The sequence below is a fragment of the Falco peregrinus genome, chromosome 10, assembly GCF_023634155.1.
Source record: "Falco peregrinus isolate bFalPer1 chromosome 10, bFalPer1.pri, whole genome shotgun sequence".
Taxonomy (NCBI): domain Eukaryota; kingdom Metazoa; phylum Chordata; class Aves; order Falconiformes; family Falconidae; genus Falco; species Falco peregrinus.
The window spans coordinates 16,433,440-16,457,407 of record NC_073730.1 but is presented as its reverse complement, the minus strand read 5'-3'; the positions used below and the strand labels follow the sequence as shown (position 1 = coordinate 16,457,407).

Genomic DNA, 23,968 nt, shown 5'->3' with positions numbered 1-23,968 from the left:
TGGGGGGGGAATTTTTTTTTTTTACACCTGCAATGTTGTAGACACAGTATCTTATTAAAATTGACCTGCTTGTTAGATGTTTTAGGACATTGATTTGATCATACATACTAGCAAAACCTGTTTCCTTTACTCCAAGCAGTACCTTTCAGTTGCAAAGGGGTGTGGAACAGGGCCATAAAGCTTGAATTCCACACACACACCCAAATCCATGCAAAAATTACTGTTGAGTAAAACGGCATCATAACTATGTACTCTAAAACTTAATTATTTCCAGTTTTCCAAAAGTTCTACACAATTTAATTAGTACAAATGGCCAGTGGCTCAGTTTCTAATACTTTTATGTTTACGTAAGCATCAGAAATTATACATATAGTCATAAGGCTGAAACCTGAGTCTGATGTACACGTGACCTATGTGCATTAAGACATGTGATCCCTACTTCAGAAAATAAGTTAAAGTTATTTGACATAAAGCAGAGGAACAGAATTGAATGTATTGCAATTTAAAGATTAGGCCTGAGTTAAGTGTTTTGTAGATTGAAAGTATATCTCAGCCAACAAACCTGTCTATTGTATTTCAGCAGCTCTGCAGGTGGAAGTGCGCTAAGCTCCTTGGGTAGCAGGTAGGTCTTTCTCTGTTTATGCAAATGGTGCACAAATGGCAACTGTTCTACTATAAGTGGTTATATAAAACCAGGCATATATTTTGCTACTATTGTCAAGGTCATCTGAAGTATCTCTGCAGTTTCACATTATTTTGCTATTATGAAAATTATGATGTAGCAAAAAAATACTATTTACTTATGGAAATAAATATAGTGTGTGTTTTAAATCAAGCTATTTGTTTCTTTATATAATAGTAAATGTAAAATAGTAGAATTAGGTTGATCAGTGTAATAATTGAAAAATATTAAACTACTTTACTTTTTTTCTTCTCTTTAGCCAGATCAGTTTGCCTTCAGGCTAAAAATCTATGCATCAAATTTTAGACAGCTTTTTTTAAAGCAAAGGAACATGTAAGCCTTTCAAACCAGGATTTCAAGTGGAAAATGTAACCAATCTGTAATTACAGTTGCATCACACCACTAGTGGCATTCCACTACCGTAGTGTTGTATAAAGCTTTGCTTGCTCCTCCTACATGCACTAAATATAAATGTGCATGAGCAGCAAAAGCAATTTGCCTAATATCTGAATCGGCTAAATGGCATTTGCATGAAAATTGTGTATCTGCATACTCACTTCTCTGGTAAAACTGTGGGTCAAACTTGATAAATAAGTAGAATCATAACTACGTTTTCTCTTTAACTTTGGATGCTGTCTTGCTATTTTGTTGCTTGCCTGGAAAGTTACTGATTCTGCTTGTTACAATGTTCAAGTGAAGTTATTTGTTTTGGAAAGGAGGGACTTTCCCCCACCCCAACTTGGTAACTTCAGTTAATGTTTCTGTAGAGTCCTATTTCTTGAGTTACTAACCAATTTACATCTGTACAAATAAGTTCATTCTTCTGAACTGTATTGCATTAACATGGGATTATTGAATCTTGGAAAACACTTTTCTATATATAATGGCATTGCAATGAGAGAAGGTTAATTGCTTATTACGGTGATTCTTTTTCTGTCACCCAGGATGGGTTATAAATTTCAGAGGACTTTTTTTTTCTTTGTTTTTTTTCTTTCTGAATGTAGTGTGCCTACTCTGGTAAACGTAAATTGCACCAAATTGCCAGTCCAAATGTCCCTCTGTTTAATTCAGAGCTTACATGCAAAGTTGGTGACATATGTTCTCCAAAACTAAAATGGAGTCAGACATCATGCTAGTTCTTTTTTTTCTTTTTAAAATTTTTTGTGCCCCCAACTTGTCAATTGGAGAACAGAAGCTGTTTAAAAGGATTTCCATGTAGTGAAGCTGGTATGTTCAACATCTTCCTGGCTGTTCTCTGCTGCCAGCATACCTGCTTACTTTCTCTATTCTTGGCTAGGAACAGTGCCAAAAAGAGATGTGAGGAATCTGTCTAAACAACTTGTCTCATTCCAAATCTACATCCTGTATTTGTATTTACTTTTTCTGTAAAGCCTGTTAGGAATCTTACAATAGTAAGGCATCAGGAAAGAAATCTATTTGTCAATCTGTTGCAAAAGAATGAGGCAGGTGCTCTAAGTGTAGGAAGCCTGAACACCTTCGGGGGGGGGGGATCCCATTTTGGGTGCAGTTTACTTTGTATAGACATGAGTGGAAGACCTGACACTACAGACTGTAATTGTAGCAAGGCTTTTTCTGCCCAGTAGGTCATTCCACTACAGAAAAAAAAAAAAAAATCCACATAGCTTACAAATGTTTCATTTTAAAGGTTAATCAAATTTTGTATTAAGTATAGTCCATGTTGATAATGCAGATTATAACCTCATGCAGGAGCATCTGCTTCTGTTTTTGTCGAGCTGGAGATTATCCCTTAATCATGCAGGGTCCAGGTATGCATTTTCAGATTTGTTGACTCAGGAAAGCTGAGGACAGCATTAAAGGCCAATGACGCTATACTGTGTAGCTACACTCAGGTTGTTGCTCCTCTGAACAAGAACTCTTGCTTGGACCACTCACTGAAAAGAATGGCAAGAAGAAATGTTCTCATTACAGGTTGCTCCTCAGGAATTGGACTGGCATTAGCTGTAAAAATGGCAAAAGATGAACAGAAAAGATTTAAAGGTAATAATGTATCTGTTAGTTATCTGTATAGAAATATATTCTTCAGTGCAGTAGTACTATTTTTTTTTCTGTGAATATGTGATTGTATTCACTTTGACTTGCTTCTTGTTAGTTTTCCCTCCTCTCACTGTCAAGAAATTACAGCACAGTGAAAATATACCACTTCCTGTAAGCAGCTATTACTGTACCTGTGTTGAAGCTGAACAACTACTTGAACTGAATAGTTTGCAGCAGAAAGAAAAAGATGGTCGTATGAAGCAAATAGCTGAAAATGTCTGTAGTATGCTACCTTGGATTGACATTCACATTTGTAGGTAGCTTTGCTTCTGGCTACTGAAATCTTTGTTGAATGAAATATACATGCCTATTTGAGGACCAAAGAAATGAAAACAGTTCTTAAATTTGCCATTTTTACCTTAAAGCACATTTAATTATTCCAACCCTGTGTAGGCATAAGAGGGTGAACAAAGGGGCTGGGATTTGTCTTTCTGCTGCAAAATGGGATTTTTTGAAATGGCATTGAAATGGTTGAAAATGGATGGCAGGGTGAGTACAGTAACCTCTGGTAATTGAGTTTCTTATGGTAACCCTCACAGTATTTTACTGCTGACTGGATGCAGATTCATAGTTTTCTGGGTAACTGGGACAATAATGATAAAACTAATTTATATTTTGAGAAGTAGCTTGCAAAAATAGACATTTCTGCAACCTAAGGAAGCATCTATCTTCCTCTTTTTAATAAAATTATGGTTCTGCCAAGTATGTTGACTGATTTGGGGGAAAAAAAAAAAAGCTGGAATCCAAAATTAGGTTTTAGGTACCTAAAAACGATTCAGCAGTATAACTTGATACCCAGTATTTAAAGTTTTGGTGATAATATTATCTTCATAGATGCATGTTCTTCATTGTGTATAATGGTTTAATTCTTCTTTTGAATTTCTTGAAGATTTCAGAACCAGACTCTGGGAGATCAGTGATAATTTATGGTGAAAATGGATTGTTTCTACTTCAAGTTTTTATCTGGGTTTTATCGCTGATATTTAAGATACAGATGTAAAAGTGATGTTCTTCAATACTTCTCAGTAAGACCACCACAGAAGAGGTTTTATTTCTAATAACTGTTGTTTCTGGTGTGTTGCAGTGTATGCCACAATGCGGAATCTGGCCAAGAAAGAGCCGCTCGAGGAAGCTGCAGGTCACAGGCTGGGCAAAACCCTTGAAATAAAACAACTGGATGTCTGTGATGAACAGTCTATTAAAACTTGTGTGAATAGTATCCCTGACAGAAGGATCGATGTCCTAGGCAAGTACAGGATGTGTATGTTATAAACAGATACCTGTTCTCTATTTAACATCATTTGAATACCCTCGAAGTTTCATTAGTGTATTTTTTAAATTATCAAAGTAATAATAGTTACATAGGGTATCCTGTTCAAAATTCTTAAGGCTTCACAAAGACATTAGTGGATTAAATCTCACCATGCTACTATGAAATAGGGAAGCTTGTTTTCCCTGTTTACAAAGGAGGAACATGATCAGAGAAGTGTCTTGGATAAGATGATGCATTTTTAGTAAATATGAGAAGACAACTTTTGCTGAAATTGGCATTTTCATGCACAGGACTTTCTGCTCTATTGGCTAAGCGTAGCCATATTTACAGTGAAGGCAACAGCTCTCTCTACTAAGAAAGCAGCAGCATTTGGAAATTATCAAGTTAAAGAACAAATGCAAAGAAAGTAAGGGTATTTTCAATTTGTATTGAGAATTGTAGTTGTACCTCACAAATTCAACAAGAAGTGTTTTCATGCTGTTTTGCTAAAAGTAAATATTAATATCTTAGTAAGATGGAAATTGCTTACACCATCCACTATTAAATCTTCTCTAATAGAAAATTATTGGCCTGTCTTTATTTTGATTAATTATTAAAGCACTGCTTAATAAGCTTCTTCGGCAAAGTGCATTATACTCTAATTTGGCATACTAGTTCTAGTGCAGAATGCCAGTTCTAGCCATCATTCCCCACTTACAAGCATTCAGGAGGCAAATAAAAATCAATGGAAGTGTGTGTTGTGGTTTTGGGTTTTTTTCTTGAAGATGTGAACCAAAGAAAAAGCAAAATATGGCTTGGTCTGTGAACTTTTGGAATAAATTGAAGACTTGTGTTCATTCCTATGGGTATTGACTTTAGCTTCTAATTCTTAATGCTGAATTATAAACAAATACAGATAATTCTTGGCTCATTTTCATGTAACCATTTAGAATTTAAAGGAAAAGGAATAATCAGAAATTTTAAAAAATGCAAAATGAGATAAACTGGATTAAAAGCATAATTCAAAATAAAAAGGTCAAGTGTATTTGCAAAGCTTTAGTGACAGAATAACATTTTTTTAATCCTTTTTTTAAGGATCAATTAATTGTTAATCTTCATTTTAATTTCAAATGCTTTCCAGTAAAGACTACAAGTTAATGTTTATAGAGGTTATCGCTCACCGTTGTCTTCCATTTTGTGCAGTTAGCAATGCTGGAATGGGGCTCATTGGACCTATTGAATGTCAGACCATAGATGAAATGAAAACCGTGATGGATACCAACTTCTTTGGACTGGTTCGACTCCTGAAGGAGATTTTGCCTGACATGAAGAGGAGAAAGAGCGGGCATATAGTTATAATAAGCAGTGTTATGGGAATACAAGGCAAAGTTCATTTGTTTGTTTGTTTCAGCTAGGAGTTCAGTACTCAAAATCTAAAGCTTATCTCTTCTTATCTGAAAAAAAAATAAAAAATTAAGAGCTAGTATATTGTGCTTTCTAATGCTGAAGTTCCAACTATAAAAAGCTTAGCACTTAAGACCTGGTGTTTTTATGCTATCTAGGCAGAACGTTTCTACACAACTACTCAAGATATTTTAACAACAAACCTGCAGAGTGAATTTTAAATTTTTTTTAGTTTTAACTCAAACTCTAATTATTTTTTTTTTAAATTATTTTAATTTATATTATCCAGAAAACACGCTTGGTGTTACTTTTCTTTTTCCTTTTGGAAAAGATTATGGGGACAGGCAAACATGCTTACTACACTCTGCACAATAATAATGGAATAAAATCCAATCATGTCCTGGACAATTGTACCACTTTTTTGTAAAGTTTCTCCTCTCATAAAACTCCACGGAGTCTAATTTTAGCAACAGATAATGATGCTCCTACTCTTGTGTTCCATCTGGTCTAGCTGTATTTGTTTCTGTTGTTACCATGGCATTGATCTTAACCTGGATTATTCTGGTGAGCAAGGGTCCTAAGTCAAACTGCAAGAGTTGTTACTGTTTAATGCAGTACTTGCCTCCCACCTAAATGGATTGGTGCAGTGCTTTTTCTAAATCACTCGGATGCAAGCTGGATCTCTTGCATAATCACATCTTTGGTATTGCACTCAGCTTCTGTGTTCATCTGTAGCCTATTAAAGTCTGGCTGATAAATAATGCAGATGGTGTTGTATGTACAGACGCTTTAATATCTTAGACTACAAAATATTTAATATCATCCAAGGAGATCACAGCATCAGCTAGGAGGAAGAAAAGCATTAGTGAAGCATCCTTTCCTAGAATGAGCAATTTAGAGAACATAGGCAGAACAATCAGTATTGTATTTCGATTCAGCGTACACAAGGATTTTTCTAATTTTTCCCAGCCAGACTGTAGAGATTTTAGGAAAATAGAAGAATTTTTAAAACTAAACTACTGGTATGTTGAATTTAATCACATTCTCAGGATGTTTTGTTTGTGCCATCAGGTATCTTATTTAATGATGTTTATGCTGCATCTAAGTTTGCTGTGGAAGGATTCTGTGAAAGTTTAGCTATACAAGCACTCAAGTTCAAACTGCAGTAAGTATTGATGCATGGGTGTAAATTGTATTTTAGACAGTTTTAAATATATCCAGAGCTAGCAAACATTTTTGAAGCTGCTGTCTAGGAGAAACAGATTGAAGAACCCATGGACATTGTATATTACAAAAGGCATAGAAATGTCTGCGTTATTCACATTATGTAAGCAAATAAAAAGATCTAGATGCTATAAAATAAATGTGTTCTCTTCAACAGCTAAACTATGTTTTATCCAAAACTAAACAACCTTTATGTAACTGAAAACAGATTCTTGCATACAATATCATAGGAATAAATTTATAATATCAACCTGTAATATTTTCCTTTAGAAAGGATAACATACTACTTAGGCAAGTCACAAACAAAAGAGTTCAAGGGCTTATCAGAGAGAGAGAACACAGGACACGATACCTAAAATGACAAGATGTGGGAGTGAGAAGTGAGAATAATGTAGTGGACTATTTCTTAATGTTGAAGACAGTATTTAAGAAAATGGTCCTGTTCATTGTCTGTGAGACTTTGGGGTTTGACTTGTCACATGTATATTCACATTCATGTAATTCTGCTACTACTTTTTGTGTGAAGTCCAACAATTTTTAAATATCTCTGTGTGCCTAAGCATTTAGTCCTGGTGCTGTGGGGGAACAGACAGCTGCTCTCTTGGGATTTCAGAGACAAAGCAGCATCCAAACTGTGATATTTGATTACCACTCTGAAAAATTCGGAGGGATTTAAAATAAATAAATTGTAGTGATACACAGGATATGCCAGAATTCATAATAAGATTTCAAGAGTATAAGACACAGCAAAAAGGAGGTTAAAAAAAGAAAGAATGGCAAAAGTTCAAGGTCCAGTGTGAAAAGTGACGCAAGAGAAAAGGCTTCAGTTCCAGCAGCAGCTGGAATTCTGCTGTCAAGGTCAATAGCTTGATCAGAACTTAAGTCTAGGAAGACATCCTGTCCCAGAGAGTGTTTTGGTAACTGTAGTGGCTGGGGGTAATTACTGCCTGAGAAAAGAACTGACCAGTAACTGTATTTCTATAATAAATACAATACTGAACAAAATAAAATTTTCCAGATATGGCAGCAGCCAAAATCTGTCCACCCACAGCAAAATTCTCCATGTTGATTTTTATTATAATATTTTGTGGAGGGTTCTTTAATTGTTTAACAGTTCTTTAATTATTTAACTGACAAAGAAAATCCACGTTTGGGCAATTCCCCCATCTTTGGCAGCTACTTCCAGTATTATTCTGAGAAAGGTATAAGAAAGACACAGATATATATATGTATAGGATTTTGTCCAGAAAGTAGTGAATTTGTCATAATCTTTTGATTATTTTTCTTAATATTTGATAAGCTCCTGGGGATAAATTGTCTATTATATTCTACAGCTGTGAGATAGCAGTTAACAACTGCGCTGACTTCTGCTGTGAATTAAGTTACAGCACTTTGCTGAAATTTAAGCTGCACAGATTTCTACTGCCACATGTGGATGGGGAGGAGCATGAAACAAGTGATGTGGTATGAATTGCCTTTACAGAACATACTGTTTGGTATTGCTTGCTAAAATGTACTCACAGTGCAATTCTTCTTTTGAGAAGGATTGAGGGGTATGTTTTCCACAGAGAGCAGTCAATAACCAGTATATCTTTGCTTTTTAAATAGGTTAAGTTTGATTGAACCAGGCCCGGTGGTTACAGAGTTTGAAAGAAAAGTGTTTGAAGATGGAATGAAAATGGATCTTTCAGCTGCAGATGGAGAAACAGCTGAGATGTTTACTAATATTTACCTTAAAAATTACAAACAGATTTTCCAGAGCCTGGGACAAAGTGCTGAAGATGTTGCAGAGGTAACTCATCGACAAGCCGCTATCTTCTTTCTCAAAAAAAAAAATTCCCCCACCTTTGTCATTTATGAATGCACTGATTGGTTGGTGGTTTTTTTTGGTAGAGGCATTAGATCTAATCAAATGTAACCTACACAATTTAAAATTATTTTTAAAAACTCGAGAATCTTGAGTTTTAAACAAAATCCTTTAGAATATTTAATATTTATTTTGAAGTATTGAAAACAACTAGGAATTGTAATTTCAATGCCACTGAGGTCTTAGATGCACTTATACATCATCTACTGAAGTCTGAACATTCTGTAGTGGTACCATACATCTACACAGGGTTCCCACCATTGGTTAAAGCTGCTCTCCCCTCCATCTCACTAGTAATCCCACTGCTAATGGGAAGTTCACTCAGCTACCCCAGACCACCAAGGCACGAGAGAAGATACACGGATGTAGTTTCGGGTGCCTGGGGCTTCCTGCAGGAAGACAAGTTTAGGCAAGCTGTAGGAGGCGGCAATGATTTCAGGTGCTTGCTGTTAAGGGGCAGCATCAGTGTCAGCTGAAGTTTCTCTCATCTTGCCACAGAGTGCACTGTTCTGTCCTTTCCCAGTGAACTGTAAAAGGAAGGATCTACCTATTGTGGGCATATAGGCATAATTTTTAAGGACTATTCAGGATACTTAGGTGTAAGGTGCTATCACCATGGTATAGATAAACAGAAATAGGAATAAGAATAAATAAGTAGTACTTCTTAGGGCCTTAAAAATATTTTAAGAAAAACTTCTAATGAAGTTCTAATAAAACTACATACAGGGTTTTACTTAATTCTAGCGCTTTATTCTTCAGCTTTTCCTCTGGTTAACTGAAAACTTGGTTATTATTATTTTGGTAAGGGTTCTTTAACAATTCTATTTCTCATTCTTGACAGCATACAGTAAAGGTAATTCTTGCAGAAAATCCACCTTTTCGCCATCAGACCAACACCTTGTATACTCCAATGACAACTCTGAAATACGCAGATCCAAATGGAGATCTACCCATTGATACATTCTACAAAATGGTTTTTCATCATGACAAAATCTTCAGTGCAAGTCTTAACTTTATCAAATTGCTAAGGTGGAGAAGTAGAAAGAGCTTTGACTTGGGAAAACCCTCACAATAAGTATGAGATAATATAGTGAAAATTGGAATTACTTTTTGTAGCTACTGATAATGCTGTATGTTGTTATTCAAATGCCTTTGCTCTGTAGTTGTGAAAAGGCTTTCAAGGTGTTTATTTGAGCATAGCTAAGATGTTCAGCCTAGGGTGTTTATCTCTAACTTTACGGTTGCAGAACCTTGAAATTAAAATCCTTCAGCTATAGGTTTATTCTGTTTAGTGTTTGCTTTTTAGAGAGCTGTTTTCATGGGAACATGGCCATTGACTGATACTTGTATGTTCAGTATTAATTTGATCCCCTTCACTTATTAGAACATAATACATGCAGAGATGTGTACTGTAGGCAAATAGATTCTTAATATCAAAAAATATTTTCTCATTTTACTTAATAGAACAGTAATCCCTCTATCACTATAGCATTCTCATTTTCAGAAATCAGATCTATTTACCAGTAACGTTAAGACAAAGTCTCATCAATCTTAAAATGTCACAAATATAATATTTATTATTCATATATATTTGAATGCTTCCTTTGTAGGCAACAGTTACTGGCCTATTCTACATAGTGGACAGCAACATCTTCAAATAAAGTATCTTCCTACAGTCTGGGTACTGTTTTTTGCAAAAATAACAAAATATTATGAATAAGAAATAATTTAAATCCATCAATTGCCTAATTGTTGTGAGTGGCTGAAGCTAAGCCACATGCTTTCCTTTTCCAAGCTATGTATATATTAAACCCAAATTCCAGCATGAGGAGAAGGTCTTTTTCCCTTTCTTCCTCACCCTAGTCCACCAACTCAGCTGAGGCTAAGCGGGGGGCATGGGTTTAAGTGCTGTTCCAGCAAGGGGTTCTTGTTCTCTGACCACCAGCATTCCCTCGGTGCTGCCTCGTGGTTTCTTGGTGCAGTCCTTGTTCTACTGGGAGAGCTCAGCTGCAGCTCACAGGGGATATGGGATCTGGCTTTCTCCTTCCCTCAGTACTTTCTCACCAAGCCTAGATCCAGCTCCGTGCTGGGACTTGCAGTGGCCCGGCCCTGCATCTGCCCAAAGGCTAGCTCAGCGGAGCCAGGCAGTAGCCCCTGCACTGTCAGCTTCTGCGGATACCAAGCACTTCAGGTGACACTGGGCTCGCTTTGCAGTCGTGACCGTTTAGCAAGCCCTGAGGTGTGGGGTATGGAGAGACCTCCCTAGGACCGCAGGCAGGAGGGCACTTGGAGAACAGCACCCTGGAGCCCTCCCCTGCGTTCCACTGGGAATTCACACCTCCCTTAAACACTGGGCAGCTGCCTGCACCCCAACATCAGTGCGCGGGTGGGGGCAGAGGTAGGAACAGCAGCTGGGAAGGCAGGAAATCAGTGACAGTGGGGTGCTGCTGGAGCTGAAGGGCACACGGCCCACTCTGCGCCCTGCTGTGCAGCTGGAGCCGGGGGGCCAGGGCAGCCACCGAGCAGGGCCTGCTGGTGGCGGGGGTAATGCCCGTTACAGCCCCGGTGCGTTGTCTCTGGCCCGCAGCCCGGGGCTGGGCAGCTCTACCGTGTGCCTCCCTGGCGTCACAACGACGCCAGGTGCCACCGGGACCGCAGGATTTAACGGGCCTCCCCCAGGCACCGGCATGGCTCGGTTGGGTTTGTTTCGTACAGCCCTTATGCTGCTGCCCGTGAGGGGATGAGGGCAGCAACGGGGCCCCGCGGATGTAGGCCGAGCACGTTTGGCGATGGCTGCGGATGAAGGGCCGAGCACCAGGCGCCTGTCCCGCTTCGGCGGCGAGGCTGCCGGGGCCAGCAATTCCCGCCGCGCTGCCGGGATGGGGAGGGGGGGCCGAGGGGGGCGGCGGGCCCGGGCAGGCCGCGGAGCCGCGCCCGGCGTGGGGGTGGGGGGCGGCGGGGCCCTCGCCGCTGCCACCGCCCGCACGTGGTGCCGCCCGCGCTTCCGGCGCTCCCCGGGCGGGAGGGGCCAGCCGGCGGAAGCGCGCTCCGACTTCCGGCGGAAGCGACGTCCCTGGCAGGTCGAGCCCGTAGTCGGAACGTTTCCGCCTCGCGGCCGCTCTCACCGCCGGGCCAGCCGCTGCCGCCGCCGGGGAAGGGGGGCGCGGGGCCCGCCCGGGGAGCGCCGCGCCGCGCGGGTGGTCTGGCGGCCGGCCTTCCCTCGGGCCGTTCATAAGGCGGCGGCGCCGGTGCCCAGAGGATGTGGCGGAGGCGGCAGTGGCAGGCGCCGCGGCCGAGGCAGCCCTGAGCCCGAGCGGCGCTTCCCGGCCCCGCGCATCGGCGGCCGCCGGCCCGGCCCGCTCGCCCCGCGGCGGCGCTCCCCGCTCCTCCGCAGCGCCGCGTCCCGCGGCCCCGCCCGCCCCTGGCCGGCTCCCGGCGCTGGAGCCCCGGCGGGAGCGGAGGGGGAGCCCGTGAGCGCGGGAGCGGAGCGCCGCCCGGGGGGCGCGCGGCAGCCAGCATGGCCTCGTCGTCGGGCAACGATGACGACCTGACCATCCCCCGGGCTGCCATCAACAAGATGATTAAGGAGACGCTCCCCAACGTGCGCGTGGCGAACGACGCCCGGGAGCTGGTGGTGAACTGCTGCACGGAATTCATCCACCTCATCTCCTCCGAGGCCAACGAGATCTGCAACAAGTCGGAGAAGAAAACCATCTCCCCCGAGCACGTCATACAGGGTGAGCGGGCGCCGGCTGCCCGCCGCGGCGGGGCCCGGGGCTGCCCCCGCGGTCTGTGGGGCCGTGAGGAGGCAGAAGGCGGGGGGGGGGGTGTCCCCGGGGCCCGGGGAAGGTGCGCGCTGCCCGGCCCGGCCCGCCGCAGGGGTCGCGCCTTTGTGCGCTCGGCGCGGCTGCCGGGGTGCCCGGGCCCCGCTCCCGCTTTGCGTGCGGGCAGGGCTGTGTCCCCCCGGCGGGGGCACCGAACCCCTTCGTCGCTCTCGTACCTGTGAGGCGAGGTCTGCTTTTGCGAATGGCCATACGGAATTCTTTGACAGCCTGTTTTAAAAGCCTGAGTTTTTTTTAAATGTCTTCCGAACTGCTGACTGACAAAAGGCGTACGATGGAGTATGTGAGGGCCAGGCTTTAATCCAGAGTCGCCCTGTCTGGGCTCTCTGAGGAGTAAAATACCGCTAAAATACCCCTCTAGCGCTGTCCTGGGGGCCTGGCAGTTTAACGTGAAGCATTGTAGTTGTTGTAAAAAGCATTTAAACGTAACTTACGCCCTTGCATCTCTTTTTGCTGTTGATTTCCTTTGCTTGAATTGGAGTTCTCTGTCTTCTTTGCTTTTCTTTCAATTCTGCTACAAACAGGGAGTTTCCTTCACTCGTCTTAAAGTCTGCAACAGGCATCTTTTGTCAGGAATCATTCGCTTTGCTGCTGAAGCAGAGGTGGTTGATACCAGTGTCTGCTCCAAATAAATTTGTAGCAGTAACAGTGAAAGAGCACTTTGCTCTGCTGCTTGGTAGAGATACTAACAGTATTATTTGCAGTAGAGCAATTTTCAGGACTATGATGGTACGAACTTAGTTTTAAAAAAAAAAAAGGTGGAGCTTTTTTGGTAATGATTCTCTGTTTGGAACAAAAGAAAAAAATCCAGTACTGTTGGATTATATCAGTTTGCATACCAGAAGAGTTTAAAGTACTTGACTGAATTATGAACAGCAAAAGAAAATACATGGCATGTATGAGCTTTAATATTAAGTAAAATATATGTGGACCTGAAAGTTTAGCAAAGCAATTCTGTCACAGAAGCTCAGGATGTAAAGAGTAAAACTTGTGCTTGCTCATGGAAGCATACTTTGGTCATGATGCTTCTTAATACAGAAAGTTTCTTCAAGTGACACCCAAAACACTTGAGCTTAGTTCTTAACACGGGAATAGACATGATTGTCAAGGTTGAGGACAATAAAGAATTCACAGATGAAAGTATTTTTTGCCCAGTATTGGTGGTACTTAGGAAAGATTTCATCTGTTGCTGCCCTAGGGTTAGTCTGGGTTTTTTTGAAAACAAATTGAAACTAATATGTGTGTGCGTGCATACGCACAACGTGCATGTGCCCATCATCATCAGGTGGTCCCAAACAGGTATTTTTCTGGCTTTTGTGTTACCAGATTGGAGAATTAGGAGAAATTTTCAAATTGGATTTGTACTTCTTAGTCAAATATTGCTAAGGTGAACTTTGGAGATCTATCCATTTCTGTAATGCTTTGGAGATGCTAGGAGTTGTTCTTGGATTTTCTGCTGCTTATATCTCTAGGGAGGTGTATTGCTATTAGCTTCTTCCAGATGCTGGTCAGTTGGCAGATGATCCCTCTGTGAGGTGTGAGGGTTTAGATCGCTGATTTTGGGAACTGTGGTTATGTGTGTATAGTCGTGGTATTTCAGCATTTTCATCCATATTCATACATTCTACACACTTACTATTTTGACTGCCCCTTAATGTAGCTCCACGACAATAATGCTAACAAAGTAATTGAAATATATTTCTTGTAGTCATCCAGATACCTTGTCTTTTGAATACTTGAACCAGTTCATTTAGAAGTACAATGAGGCTAATGGTCATCACATCATACCTGGACCACCCTCAACGCAGGGTGCTGCCAAGAGGAATCTTTTTGTATCCTCCCTAGAGCTGGATCTAGCAATTGCTGATGTAACTGATCCTGTGGCTTTTTGAGAATCTGGGAGGGAGCAGTTTTCTGTCAGGTGAGTTTGCTGATCTGACTATTCCTGTAAACAAGAAGTGACTAGATTGGAAGCAAGGAGTAGGAAGGGTGTTTCACTGGGAAGGAGGAAGGGGAGAGAGGCGCTCTGCAGTTGGTGACACCTTGCCATTGGACTGTATTAGAGGTAATGTGAAACTGCACTTTGTTGTGTACTTACCTGTTTGGCAGCAGTGGTGCTTAAGACACACCTTCCTTTGCACTATTGAAACTATTGTGGCCACGTGCTGAGCTAGAACTCTTTCCCCCTACCACTGGGTTATGCTTCAGATAGACTAAGTCCCCGCGGTATTTCATTGTGCAGTAGCGCAAACATTTGACTGGCACGGTGCTGTCAGCAGCATAGGGAAAGGAAAGCAGAGGCTTCTTGTGTCCCGCGAGAGGTCCGATTTGATAGATGTACTCAGGCTATGCCAAGCACTCACTACTAGCGATAAAACACAAAGCAGCTTCCCTGGAGAGTACCCAAAAGGCATCAAGGCTATGCAGTGGTCATAAGTGGAGGTAGTCTCCATGTTTATTGCTGAATCCTGCTATCAGGAACCCAGCTGTGAGTCTGAGACTCTAATAAGCAAATGAATATCCTTCCGTCATGGAACAGAAAATAGCCTCATTTGATAGTTACGTGAGTAGTGATGGAGAAGGCTTTTTATGAGAAATTAAACTTTCATTGAATTCTAAAAATGGTGAGATGTTGAATCACTATTTTTGTGAAGTTGATTACTTGATCTACGTAGAACTGTTGTGCAGTAAAGTAGGCTGTGGATTGATGGCAAATCCTGTAGCTTCTTTTCATGGGCTGTTAGGATATTGACAATGTTTACGTTGGTATTTAAGATTCAAAAAACTCAAACAACTGTTAATGTTAGGGATTTTACTTTGGAAGCTATTTTTCTTTGAAAGGAGCATAAAAAGTTAAAAATCTCAGCTATGAATGACCTGATTGTATAAAAACCAAATCTAGAGCTAATTATGCTTACCTGATTAATCAGAAATCTGCACCTTCTTGCAGTCATTAAGGGTGGGGGGAAACTGGGAAAAAGGTAGTTGTGATTTGGTGTTTGTAAACGTGAGAAGTCTGCCCTGCACACCCACCACCACAATTCCCTCCCCCTGCACTTCCCCCCCCCCCCCCCCCCCCCCCCCAAAAAAAGACCACACCAAAAAATACCCCCCAAACAGGCTTTTTTTGGGATTCCGTTGTTTAAATTTGGTCTGGACATTCTAACCTCAGTAAGATACCAGATTTACAGCCATCTGGGTATACTTGTAGGTTTCAGACTCAAGAAATAAAGACTGAGTTTTGGTGGAACAGTAGCTCTGTTTAAGTAGTGATTGCTTGTCCCACATTTCAGCACTGTGCTAGTATAAAGGGATTCGTGTTCCTTCCGTGCATTTGTTTGGTAAAGCCTTGGTGTGTTTCAAGATGACAGTAAATTTCTTGAGTCGTTTCACAGCCAGCAGAATTTTTATGCACTAGACCTATGATGCATGTATGGTTCTTTATAGCTTTATCATGTTGAACAATTGTACAAATCTGTCTTGGTTATATCACTTGTTTCGTTTTGCGTATTTTTAGTGTGCTGTATTCAATATGTAACTAAATTCTTTCCATTGATTTATTTTCTTTTAAGGGCCATTTAAAATTTCTGTGGAAACACATGTTGCTCTTGACTTCAGATTGGGCAGTTGGTCGTATTCTGATGCAGCAGATTGCCAACCCTGATCACTGTGAATTTTCTTTTGATGAACACCTATGGTTTTGCTATGATGTTTTGTCTTCGTGATGTTAGACTTCTAGAGTTCTTAAAAAATTTTACACTTCGTTTAAAAAAAAATATGCCTTTAGCTAGTTTACTGGATTTACTGTTTACATTTTAAAATGGAATGAGTTCTTAAATATTCATAGACAGATTAGATAACCAGTTCTGGACCATGAGACATGGATTTGCCTCCTATCTGCTGAGGTTGGATTAAACAAGTTTCTGAAGGTTTTTGGTAGTTCTTGCAGAAACTGTGGGCCAGTTGAAAAAAGTGTTTCTGTTGTCCGTGTGTGTGATCTGAGACTGAACTGGCATACTGTCTCTGAAGTGAACCAATTACCTTTAAATTGGTTTGTCTTTTAACTTTGTTTTTCTTAAGAAATAGGTATTATGTAAATTCATTTGCCAAATGTTATCTGTTAAAGGAATGGTGGTCCTGCATGACTGGGCAGCTGCACTGCGCTGCCCTGTTGAAGACTGCGTTAATTGTCTCCTTGTCCATAGTACAGGTTGGAAGCTGAAAACTTACAGAATGCCTTTGGGTTATTGTTGAGGTGCATGATACAATGGCATCCTGCCGTAATTGTGGGTAGGAAAATGTTGCTTACAAAATTGATGTTAAAATGTAGTGTGAGTTAGCATGACCAAGAGCTTGTTCATAACAAGTTGTTGATTGCTGTTACGCAGTTTATATTAGTGCTATTTCTTGAATAGCTTGTGACATAAGGTTAAAATAAAGTAAGATAAAGGTTAAAAAATGTCATTCTGTAAAGAAAGCTCTGACTTGTGTAAATACAGGAAATGAACCAGCTGTTTTATTAAACAGAGTATAATTGGTGTTTATGTAATATTTCTAGCTTATTCTGTAATAGGTTCCACTTTGGGGTGTGTGTATATGTGGAGATATATTGTAGTAAATGGTGAACTGGAAAACAGTGTGCATTTTGTCACATGTTCTACCTGGGTTTTTATAGTCTTTCCTGTTAGTTTATATTAGTTAAAAACACTTGTTGCAGGATATAGCTGCATTTCAGGGTTTTTTTGGGGCAGATAAAAGTACAAGATCTTAATTTCTGAATACATTTTCATGTGGAGTTAAATAGGAGGGTTTCTGTTGAAAACTAAAACAATAAAAAGTTTATACATAATTTTATCTAACTTTGAATTATGCATTTCAAGCTTTTTGGCACGTGAAATATGAATTTAGATACTAAAAGACAAGCTAAAAGTCATAGGTCTGAGATAATATTAATTATTTCTTCCTTAATGAAAGATTTGCGATCATTTCAGATGCATCACTTTTGCTCTGTTATAGGCTGCTAATTTGCCTTCCACTGAAGGCTTGCAACAAAACTGGAAAGAGAGAATCCCCAAGAGATTAAAGGTTAATGGTTCAAATAGAAAGAACTTCTTAGTTGTGTAAACTTTGCTTAATTTGGATATTTAGAAGATGGGAGAAAGATGTCCTTTGAAGAATAATGCCTGCCTCTAGTAAAATATATCTGTAAGCCCTGAATCCTCTGCAAGTGTGGACTTTGGTTGTACTTGACTACCTTTAACTTTCCTAGCCTGAAAACATGCACTCTTAAATGGTGTAGGAGAGGAGACGGGGGAAATAGCTGTCAGATCTTATAAATGCAGATTTTTTTTGTCACCAGATGATAGAAAAGTGATGAAACTTCTACTGCTTTTTTAAAATTGTTTAAATAAATCGATATATGTTCTCAGAAGCTTTGTAAAAGATAAACAATGTGTGTTCTTTCCTTCTAGCACTAGAAAGTTTGGGGTTTGGCTCCTACATCAGTGAAGTAAAAGAAGTCTTACAAGAATGCAAAACAGTAGCACTAAAGAGAAGAAAGGCCAGTTCACGCTTGGAGAACCTCGGCATTCCGGAAGAAGAGCTTCTAAGGCAGCAACAGGAATTATTTGCAAAAGTAAGTGAAGCAGTACTTGTAATGATGAGGTTGGAATAATTAATGCTGCAGATCTAGTGCCACAAAAACATGTGCACACCTCACAAAGTATCCCCTTACTTGTGAATTGCTGCGGCGTCTAAGGTGCCATTGACCTTGGCCTGTTTGATTTGGGGAAAGTAAAGTAAACGAATAAGATGCTGCTACTTGTTACATCTGTGATCTGACATACAGGGCTTTGTATACAGACTAATTTTATATTCCAGGTTTAAAACCCGTGGTTTTTTGCTGCTACTTAAGTATTTCCATTCTACTGTAGAGAATGCATTAAGAATTAGTTGATTGAGGAAATAAAAGAATGACAGCTGGTGTTCTAGGAAATTACCAGTTTTGATCATTAAAGTGAATCTTTTCTGTTTCTGGCCATCAGTCCATAAATGTTATTGCTTAGGCTTTGAAAGAAACATTTAATTGTTCAAAATTTCTAATTTGTCCCTTCTCATCTTCCTTTACTCTTGGCAAGACTTTAATTGAGCGAATTCCTGCATAAAAAATTAAAAAGGCAGTTCAGGCATAGAAAGAGCATTTCCTTGCAAATACTGTATGTGGGCACGCACACACACATTCTCCATCACCCCAGCCTTCTCCCCTCCCAGCTTTCCTGGATCATTTAGAGAATGGTGGTCTTGTTAAACTAAGAGAACAGTAGAAAGAAAAATAGTGTAGAAAGATAAATAAATTGGCTTTTAATCATTTAACACTGGAGATGTTCACAAACTTAAGTGATGGTTTTTTCCCTCTTACCCAAAGCATGAGTCTTATTTTCTCAATTTTCTTACTTTAATTTCCTCTGGTGAAAATGCTTACTCAGTTATGCATTATCGTGTCTGATTACTGTGACCTTCTCTCCACTATACTTGTATGTTACTGAAACAATAACTGTTGTTTTTCATATTACAGCATGCCAATTATTTTAATCTTAATTGCATGATTAATTTTACGGCATTTAAAATTTCAGCATACCTCATAGCTATTGTTGACATGCAGTGAACTAGTTACGATGAATTCATGTGTGCCTAACTTTTTTTGACTGTACTAACATTAGAAAGACTAATATGGTTGCTTCTGGATTAAGGGTAAGATTTACAAATAACAGTCAGTTTGATACCTGTTTTTTACTTACTGTTTGGTTCAAATAACTTAGAATGATATATACAGTAAAAAAGCAGCAAAAATAAGGTGTGTTAAGGGAGTACTAGCTCCTGAGTAACATTTTAAAAAATAAAAATGCTGAAACCGTGGCCACCTTATGTAAGCCCCACTTTATCTAAGGAATGACCCCGTGAGGTATGTTCTTTGAAAGTTCTGTAATACTGTGTCTTAATGTCTCAGTTAAGGCAATGCATGCAAGTTTGACGAGATTGTATGAATGATTTTTCAAAATAGTTTTTGGTAACATGGAGAACTTCTGCTTAGATTCAAAGTTGGCAGTCTCATATTTGAAAGAATCTAGTTGTGATATGCTGTTGGAGGTACTGTAATTATTTGAAAGAATATTTATACAAGTGCATGTTTATGCTAATTTTATTAATAATCTAAAGCATAACACTAATGCTGACTTCTTGCTCTAGTTTTAAAATACTTGCCTGTTAATGTTACGAATGTTTGATGCCCATAGTTTGAATGATTGTAAATATTTGAAATCAGGAGAATGGCTTATCCTGATGTTTGTGCGTGTATGTAAGTTTCTGTGCAAGACAAGGGCTGTAACAGATTAGGCCTTTTTTTGAGGCTTTCTCCTGAAGTTCATCTGTGCAATAAATGAGTTAAGTTTACTAGATACTTACAAAGCTGCTTAGTCAATAAAACTCAATGGAATTTTTTTTTTCCATTTTTGAAGTGGCTAAGTGATATCGTTATAAATATGTCAGTAAGGGTAGGCACTGACAAAATGATCCGTCCAGTGTGAAGTGCTGAGCTTCTTGTTACCCAGTGCATGCATGTGTATGACCTCGTTAAGTGTACAGTAAACTTAATTGTAGCAGAGTCAGTAGGAGCCCTGTTGTTACACTGTGTGTGATAAATGTTTGTCTCTCTTAGGTGTACAGATGCTGCTGTCTTCCTTTGTTTAAAACTTTACAATGTCATAGTTTTCCAACCCTTGTAACTTCACTACCACTTGAAGTTTGAAATACTGAAACGTCTTCATTGAGAAGAGATTTCTACCTCTATAAAAGTGTGTTCTTTTAACACTAGCACAGACTGAGGAAATGTGACACTTGTTATAATAAGGGGAGACTCCCTTTTCTCACTTTGCTAAGTAGATAAACTGGTTTTGCTTGCTTTCCAAAGCATCATCTTTTGGCATTTTGAAGTTTGCAGAAGTAAAATTTGTTGATGGTTTGGAAATAAATAGCAAAGTTCAGTGAGTGTAATGTAATGGGATTTGGAAGAAAAATTATTACAGTCTTAGTGATGACTTGTAAAAGTAGATAAGTAAAGAAGGCTGAAGAATTTTAATTTTAAGAACTTTTTCCTAATGTTCATTCAGAATGGAAATTGAAGTTTTAACACAATTGATTGGTATACTGTTGAAATCAGTAGTTGCTGCAAAACGAGTGAAAACCTTGGATAGAAAAATGAGAGGTCAGCAGCTGAACTACTTGAAATGTTGTGTTAGTACATTTTGTACCGTTAAGTGGAGGCCTGTACCTTTCTGTAGCAAAGCCATCCTCGGTCTGCATTTCTGAATTTGAGAAGACCTTACCGTTTTCCAAAGATTGCTTAGCAAAATAAGATAATGGCTTTCATTATGTTTTTGTGGTAATGTGTGCCTTTGTGGTACATTTGGATGATTTTGTAATTGCAAATTACAGTATTTGTAATCAACAAAGTAGGGCAGTTCGCATCTCTGAACTGTGATTGAGTATTAAGGTCCCTTGAAATTGAAGCCTAAAATTTCTGTTGCTTTACCTCAGCTTTTCCACTAGGAAGTGGTTCAACACGATCCTTACAATGGAACTTAAGTACACTAGCTCCTGCCTCTTCTTTTTGTAGCTGCAAAGCCTCCAAATGGTGGCCTCTTCAGAGGAAGAGACAATGTAGCTAATCATCTTGGTACAAATAATCAAGGTACTTCCAGATGTGGTTTTGTATGCACAATAAATAAAAAAAATATACAAAAGGGACCTGCAGGTGCAGATAAAACTGCTTTTAAAGATAAGGTGCTCTAGAGATCCTTCACCAAGCTATGTATGGCCTTAACAATTAAATTCGTGTCTTTAGGCTAGACAACAGCAAGCAGAACTGGCGCAGCAGGAATGGCTACAGATGCAACAAGCAGCTCAACAGGCACAGCTTGCTGCTGCCTCAGCCAGTGCATCCAATCAGGCAGGATCCTCTCAGGATGAAGACGACGAAGATGATATCTGAAATTCACCAGCTGAGTCTGTCTTTACTAAGAAGTATTTTTCCTGCACAATGAAAACAGTGAAATGAATGCTTACCTGTAAGTTTGTATGCATCATGGACTGGCAATTGGTATTCTAGGGGTGTCTGCTGTTGTGTGCTGTACATGTATAAACTGTCTTTTTTTGAACTCTTGGAAATTTAAGGTTCAGTATCATATCAACTTTGGATTTTTAATGGTGTATATGGAAATTTTAGATAGCAGTGCGTCATTTATTTGATCAATAAACAGTGTTACAATAAACGAGTTTATAAAATATAGTGAGATTTATACAAAAAGCTCTAAATCCACATTTGCATTTCTTCCCTTTTAACTAAACTATAAAATCTTACTTAGAATTTTTAATTGTTTTTTGGGGGAATGGTGCAGTAGACGTAATCTGTTAACGGGGAAAAAAGCAAGAGTTCAGCATAGTAGAGTCTGAATTCCTAGTTCTTTTTAAAATGAGGATGTATATGGCAATAAATATTATATATGCTCAAATACCACACTTGTTAAAATTTGAAAATGATACGTTTTCACCAAGCTAGGAAAAGGTATGTTTAATAGGAGTTGTACAAATTCAGTCTTTTTTTTTTTGTATAGGGGTGAAAAAAAAATAAACCCATGTTTTTATTATGACATCCTTTGACAGTCCTAACTGACTATTTCACTTCAAAGACTGCCTGGTTTGAAGAACTAACTCTTCTATTACTTCACTCCAGTTTAATGTTAACTGTTGTTGATGGTATTTTGTAGTCCAGATCTATTCATATTGTTGAAATACAAAGCTGGAACTTGATGAAACAAAATTGTTTCAGTTCCACTGACATAACTAGGAATGATTCAAGCCTAAGAAGGCAAAAGCTGAAGCTAAGAGCATGCTTACCATAAAAGAGGGAATTTATTTAACCTTTGTTAGTCATTGTGTCATCATAATGCTAACATTCTCCAGACTAGATTGCCACTGGGTTACTAAGATACCTTGTTGAAAGATAACATTTTCTTCATTCAGATTGGTTCATAGGTAAGTCCAGGTTTTTGATAAACTATTCCCCAAGAGTGATCAGCAATACATGGAACAGAAGTTATGTAGTAGTCCTTTTGGTAGTTGATTTGAAAATTCTGTTGATTAATGGATGAGCAGCTGTTCTTTGTGTTGAAATAAAGCACAGTAGTGTCCATTGCTGAGTTTTAATGTGTTACTTGAAGTAATACTGGCATATCTTCTGGTACACTAATCTGAGCAGACTAGAAAAGCCACTTGCATGCTGCTGTAGATGATCCCATAGCTCTCTTAACAGTGTAGATTGTTTTATTGACTTAACGACCTCAGCAAGTTGCCCGAGCTAGAATTCTTGAGGAGGGATGCAGCAGTCTGTTTACATAAGGATGCAAACAGAAAATGGTGTGCCCGTTTTTACATAAAGATCTGAACAGGGTACAATTGGCATATGTTCAGATCTCAGTCACATAGTGACTTCTCATTTAAATTTGAGGTGTATTAAGTTGCATATTGAATAAATATGAACTCTTCCTTAAACACATTAATGCAGTGAAAACTCAGAAGTATTTGTTTGAATGTTTAAGTTTAAAAAAGAAACAAAACCCCTTTTGTGGATACTATATGAAATATGTTAGGCAAGGTTTGACTGAGGAAGTGGTTTTCTGTAAAGGTTTAAGTACCAAAGGTAGAAAAACCTAGTCTAGTGATACAATGTTAATGTGCAGTGTTGGCTTTTCTAATTTGTACTGTAACACCTTCACACTTTATATTTTAAATGAGTCTTTTCCTTTTAAATAATATTAGGTATATTTTCACACCTTTCTTTTCTGATGCAGAATTCAGGTTAACATTTTACTGCATCTAGTATGTATGGTGTAATATGTTTGGATCCTTGTGACCTTTCTTTTGGACATTCTTGTGCTTTTTCATATGCTGTATTCTTCAAGCAATAAAATTCTGATGTGTTTTTATAAAATTGCTTTTATATTTACTGAATAGTCTGTCTTCATTGCATTTATAAGGAAAATTAAGGCTACCTAACCTCCGCTGTTGTTTTGACCCACTGAACGTTTCCTGTGACCAAAGTCTTTACAACCTGAGTGCTGTTGGAAGGCATTGCTGTTCACTGGGGGTTGTTAATGCTTGCAAACAGTATTTCTGACCTGCTCTCTTTCCTCTTGAGAATTGCATTTTGTACATATGCGTTTTTATAACCTCACCTTCTTAATTTGAAAAGTTGGACAAGAAACCCCTGTAGGTCAGGTATAACCTACTGAAATACTTCCAGTTTAATGAAGTGAAAGACCACAGGCAGAGGCTGGGGAAGTAAGAATGTATGTTAGTCTCCTGTTGAATTCATTTCATTTAGTCTTGTTTAGACACTACTTTACTTATACAGCCATTCCACCTCAGGTTTGAAAAGAAAACTCAGCAGTTGCAGGAGAGACTCTTTTAAGAAATTTTTTTTATCACTTCCCTATGGTGCTTCCATGTGCTAGCTGTTCAGACAGGAGACTCCCGAGTTTGTGGTACCCCTGATTTTTTTGGTACGC

At 39.4% G+C, this 23,968-nt stretch overlaps 2 protein-coding genes across 3 annotated transcripts; both read left to right on the top strand.

Moving 5' to 3' along the window:
- The first annotated feature begins 16 nt into the window (after nt 1-16).
- LOC101924514 (retinol dehydrogenase 8-like) lies at nt 17-9,787 on the top strand. 2 transcript variants are annotated; one of them, XM_055814873.1, is made up of 7 exons: nt 17-622; nt 2,633-2,701; nt 3,843-4,008; nt 5,218-5,393; nt 6,486-6,579; nt 8,247-8,430; nt 9,347-9,787. In XM_055814873.1, exons 2-7 carry the CDS (start codon nt 2,671-2,673, stop codon nt 9,578-9,580), a joined length of 885 nt encoding a protein of 294 aa, XP_055670848.1. In that variant the 5' UTR covers nt 17-622; nt 2,633-2,670; the 3' UTR covers nt 9,581-9,787. The 2 variants fall into 2 exon arrangements, with proteins under 2 accessions (XP_055670848.1, XP_055670847.1); XM_055814872.1 differs by lacking the exon at nt 17-622 and having other exon boundaries at nt 1,675-2,701.
- Nucleotides 9,788-11,571: 1,784 nt separating this feature from the next.
- Nucleotides 11,572-23,406, top strand: DR1 (down-regulator of transcription 1). The gene is made up of 3 exons (XM_055815503.1): nt 11,572-12,242; nt 17,819-17,982; nt 21,247-23,406. The coding sequence occupies exons 1-3, from the start codon at nt 12,023-12,025 to the stop codon at nt 21,391-21,393; spliced, it is 531 nt and encodes a 176-aa protein (XP_055671478.1). The 5' UTR covers nt 11,572-12,022; the 3' UTR covers nt 21,394-23,406.
- The last annotated feature ends 562 nt before the right edge of the window (nt 23,407-23,968 follow it).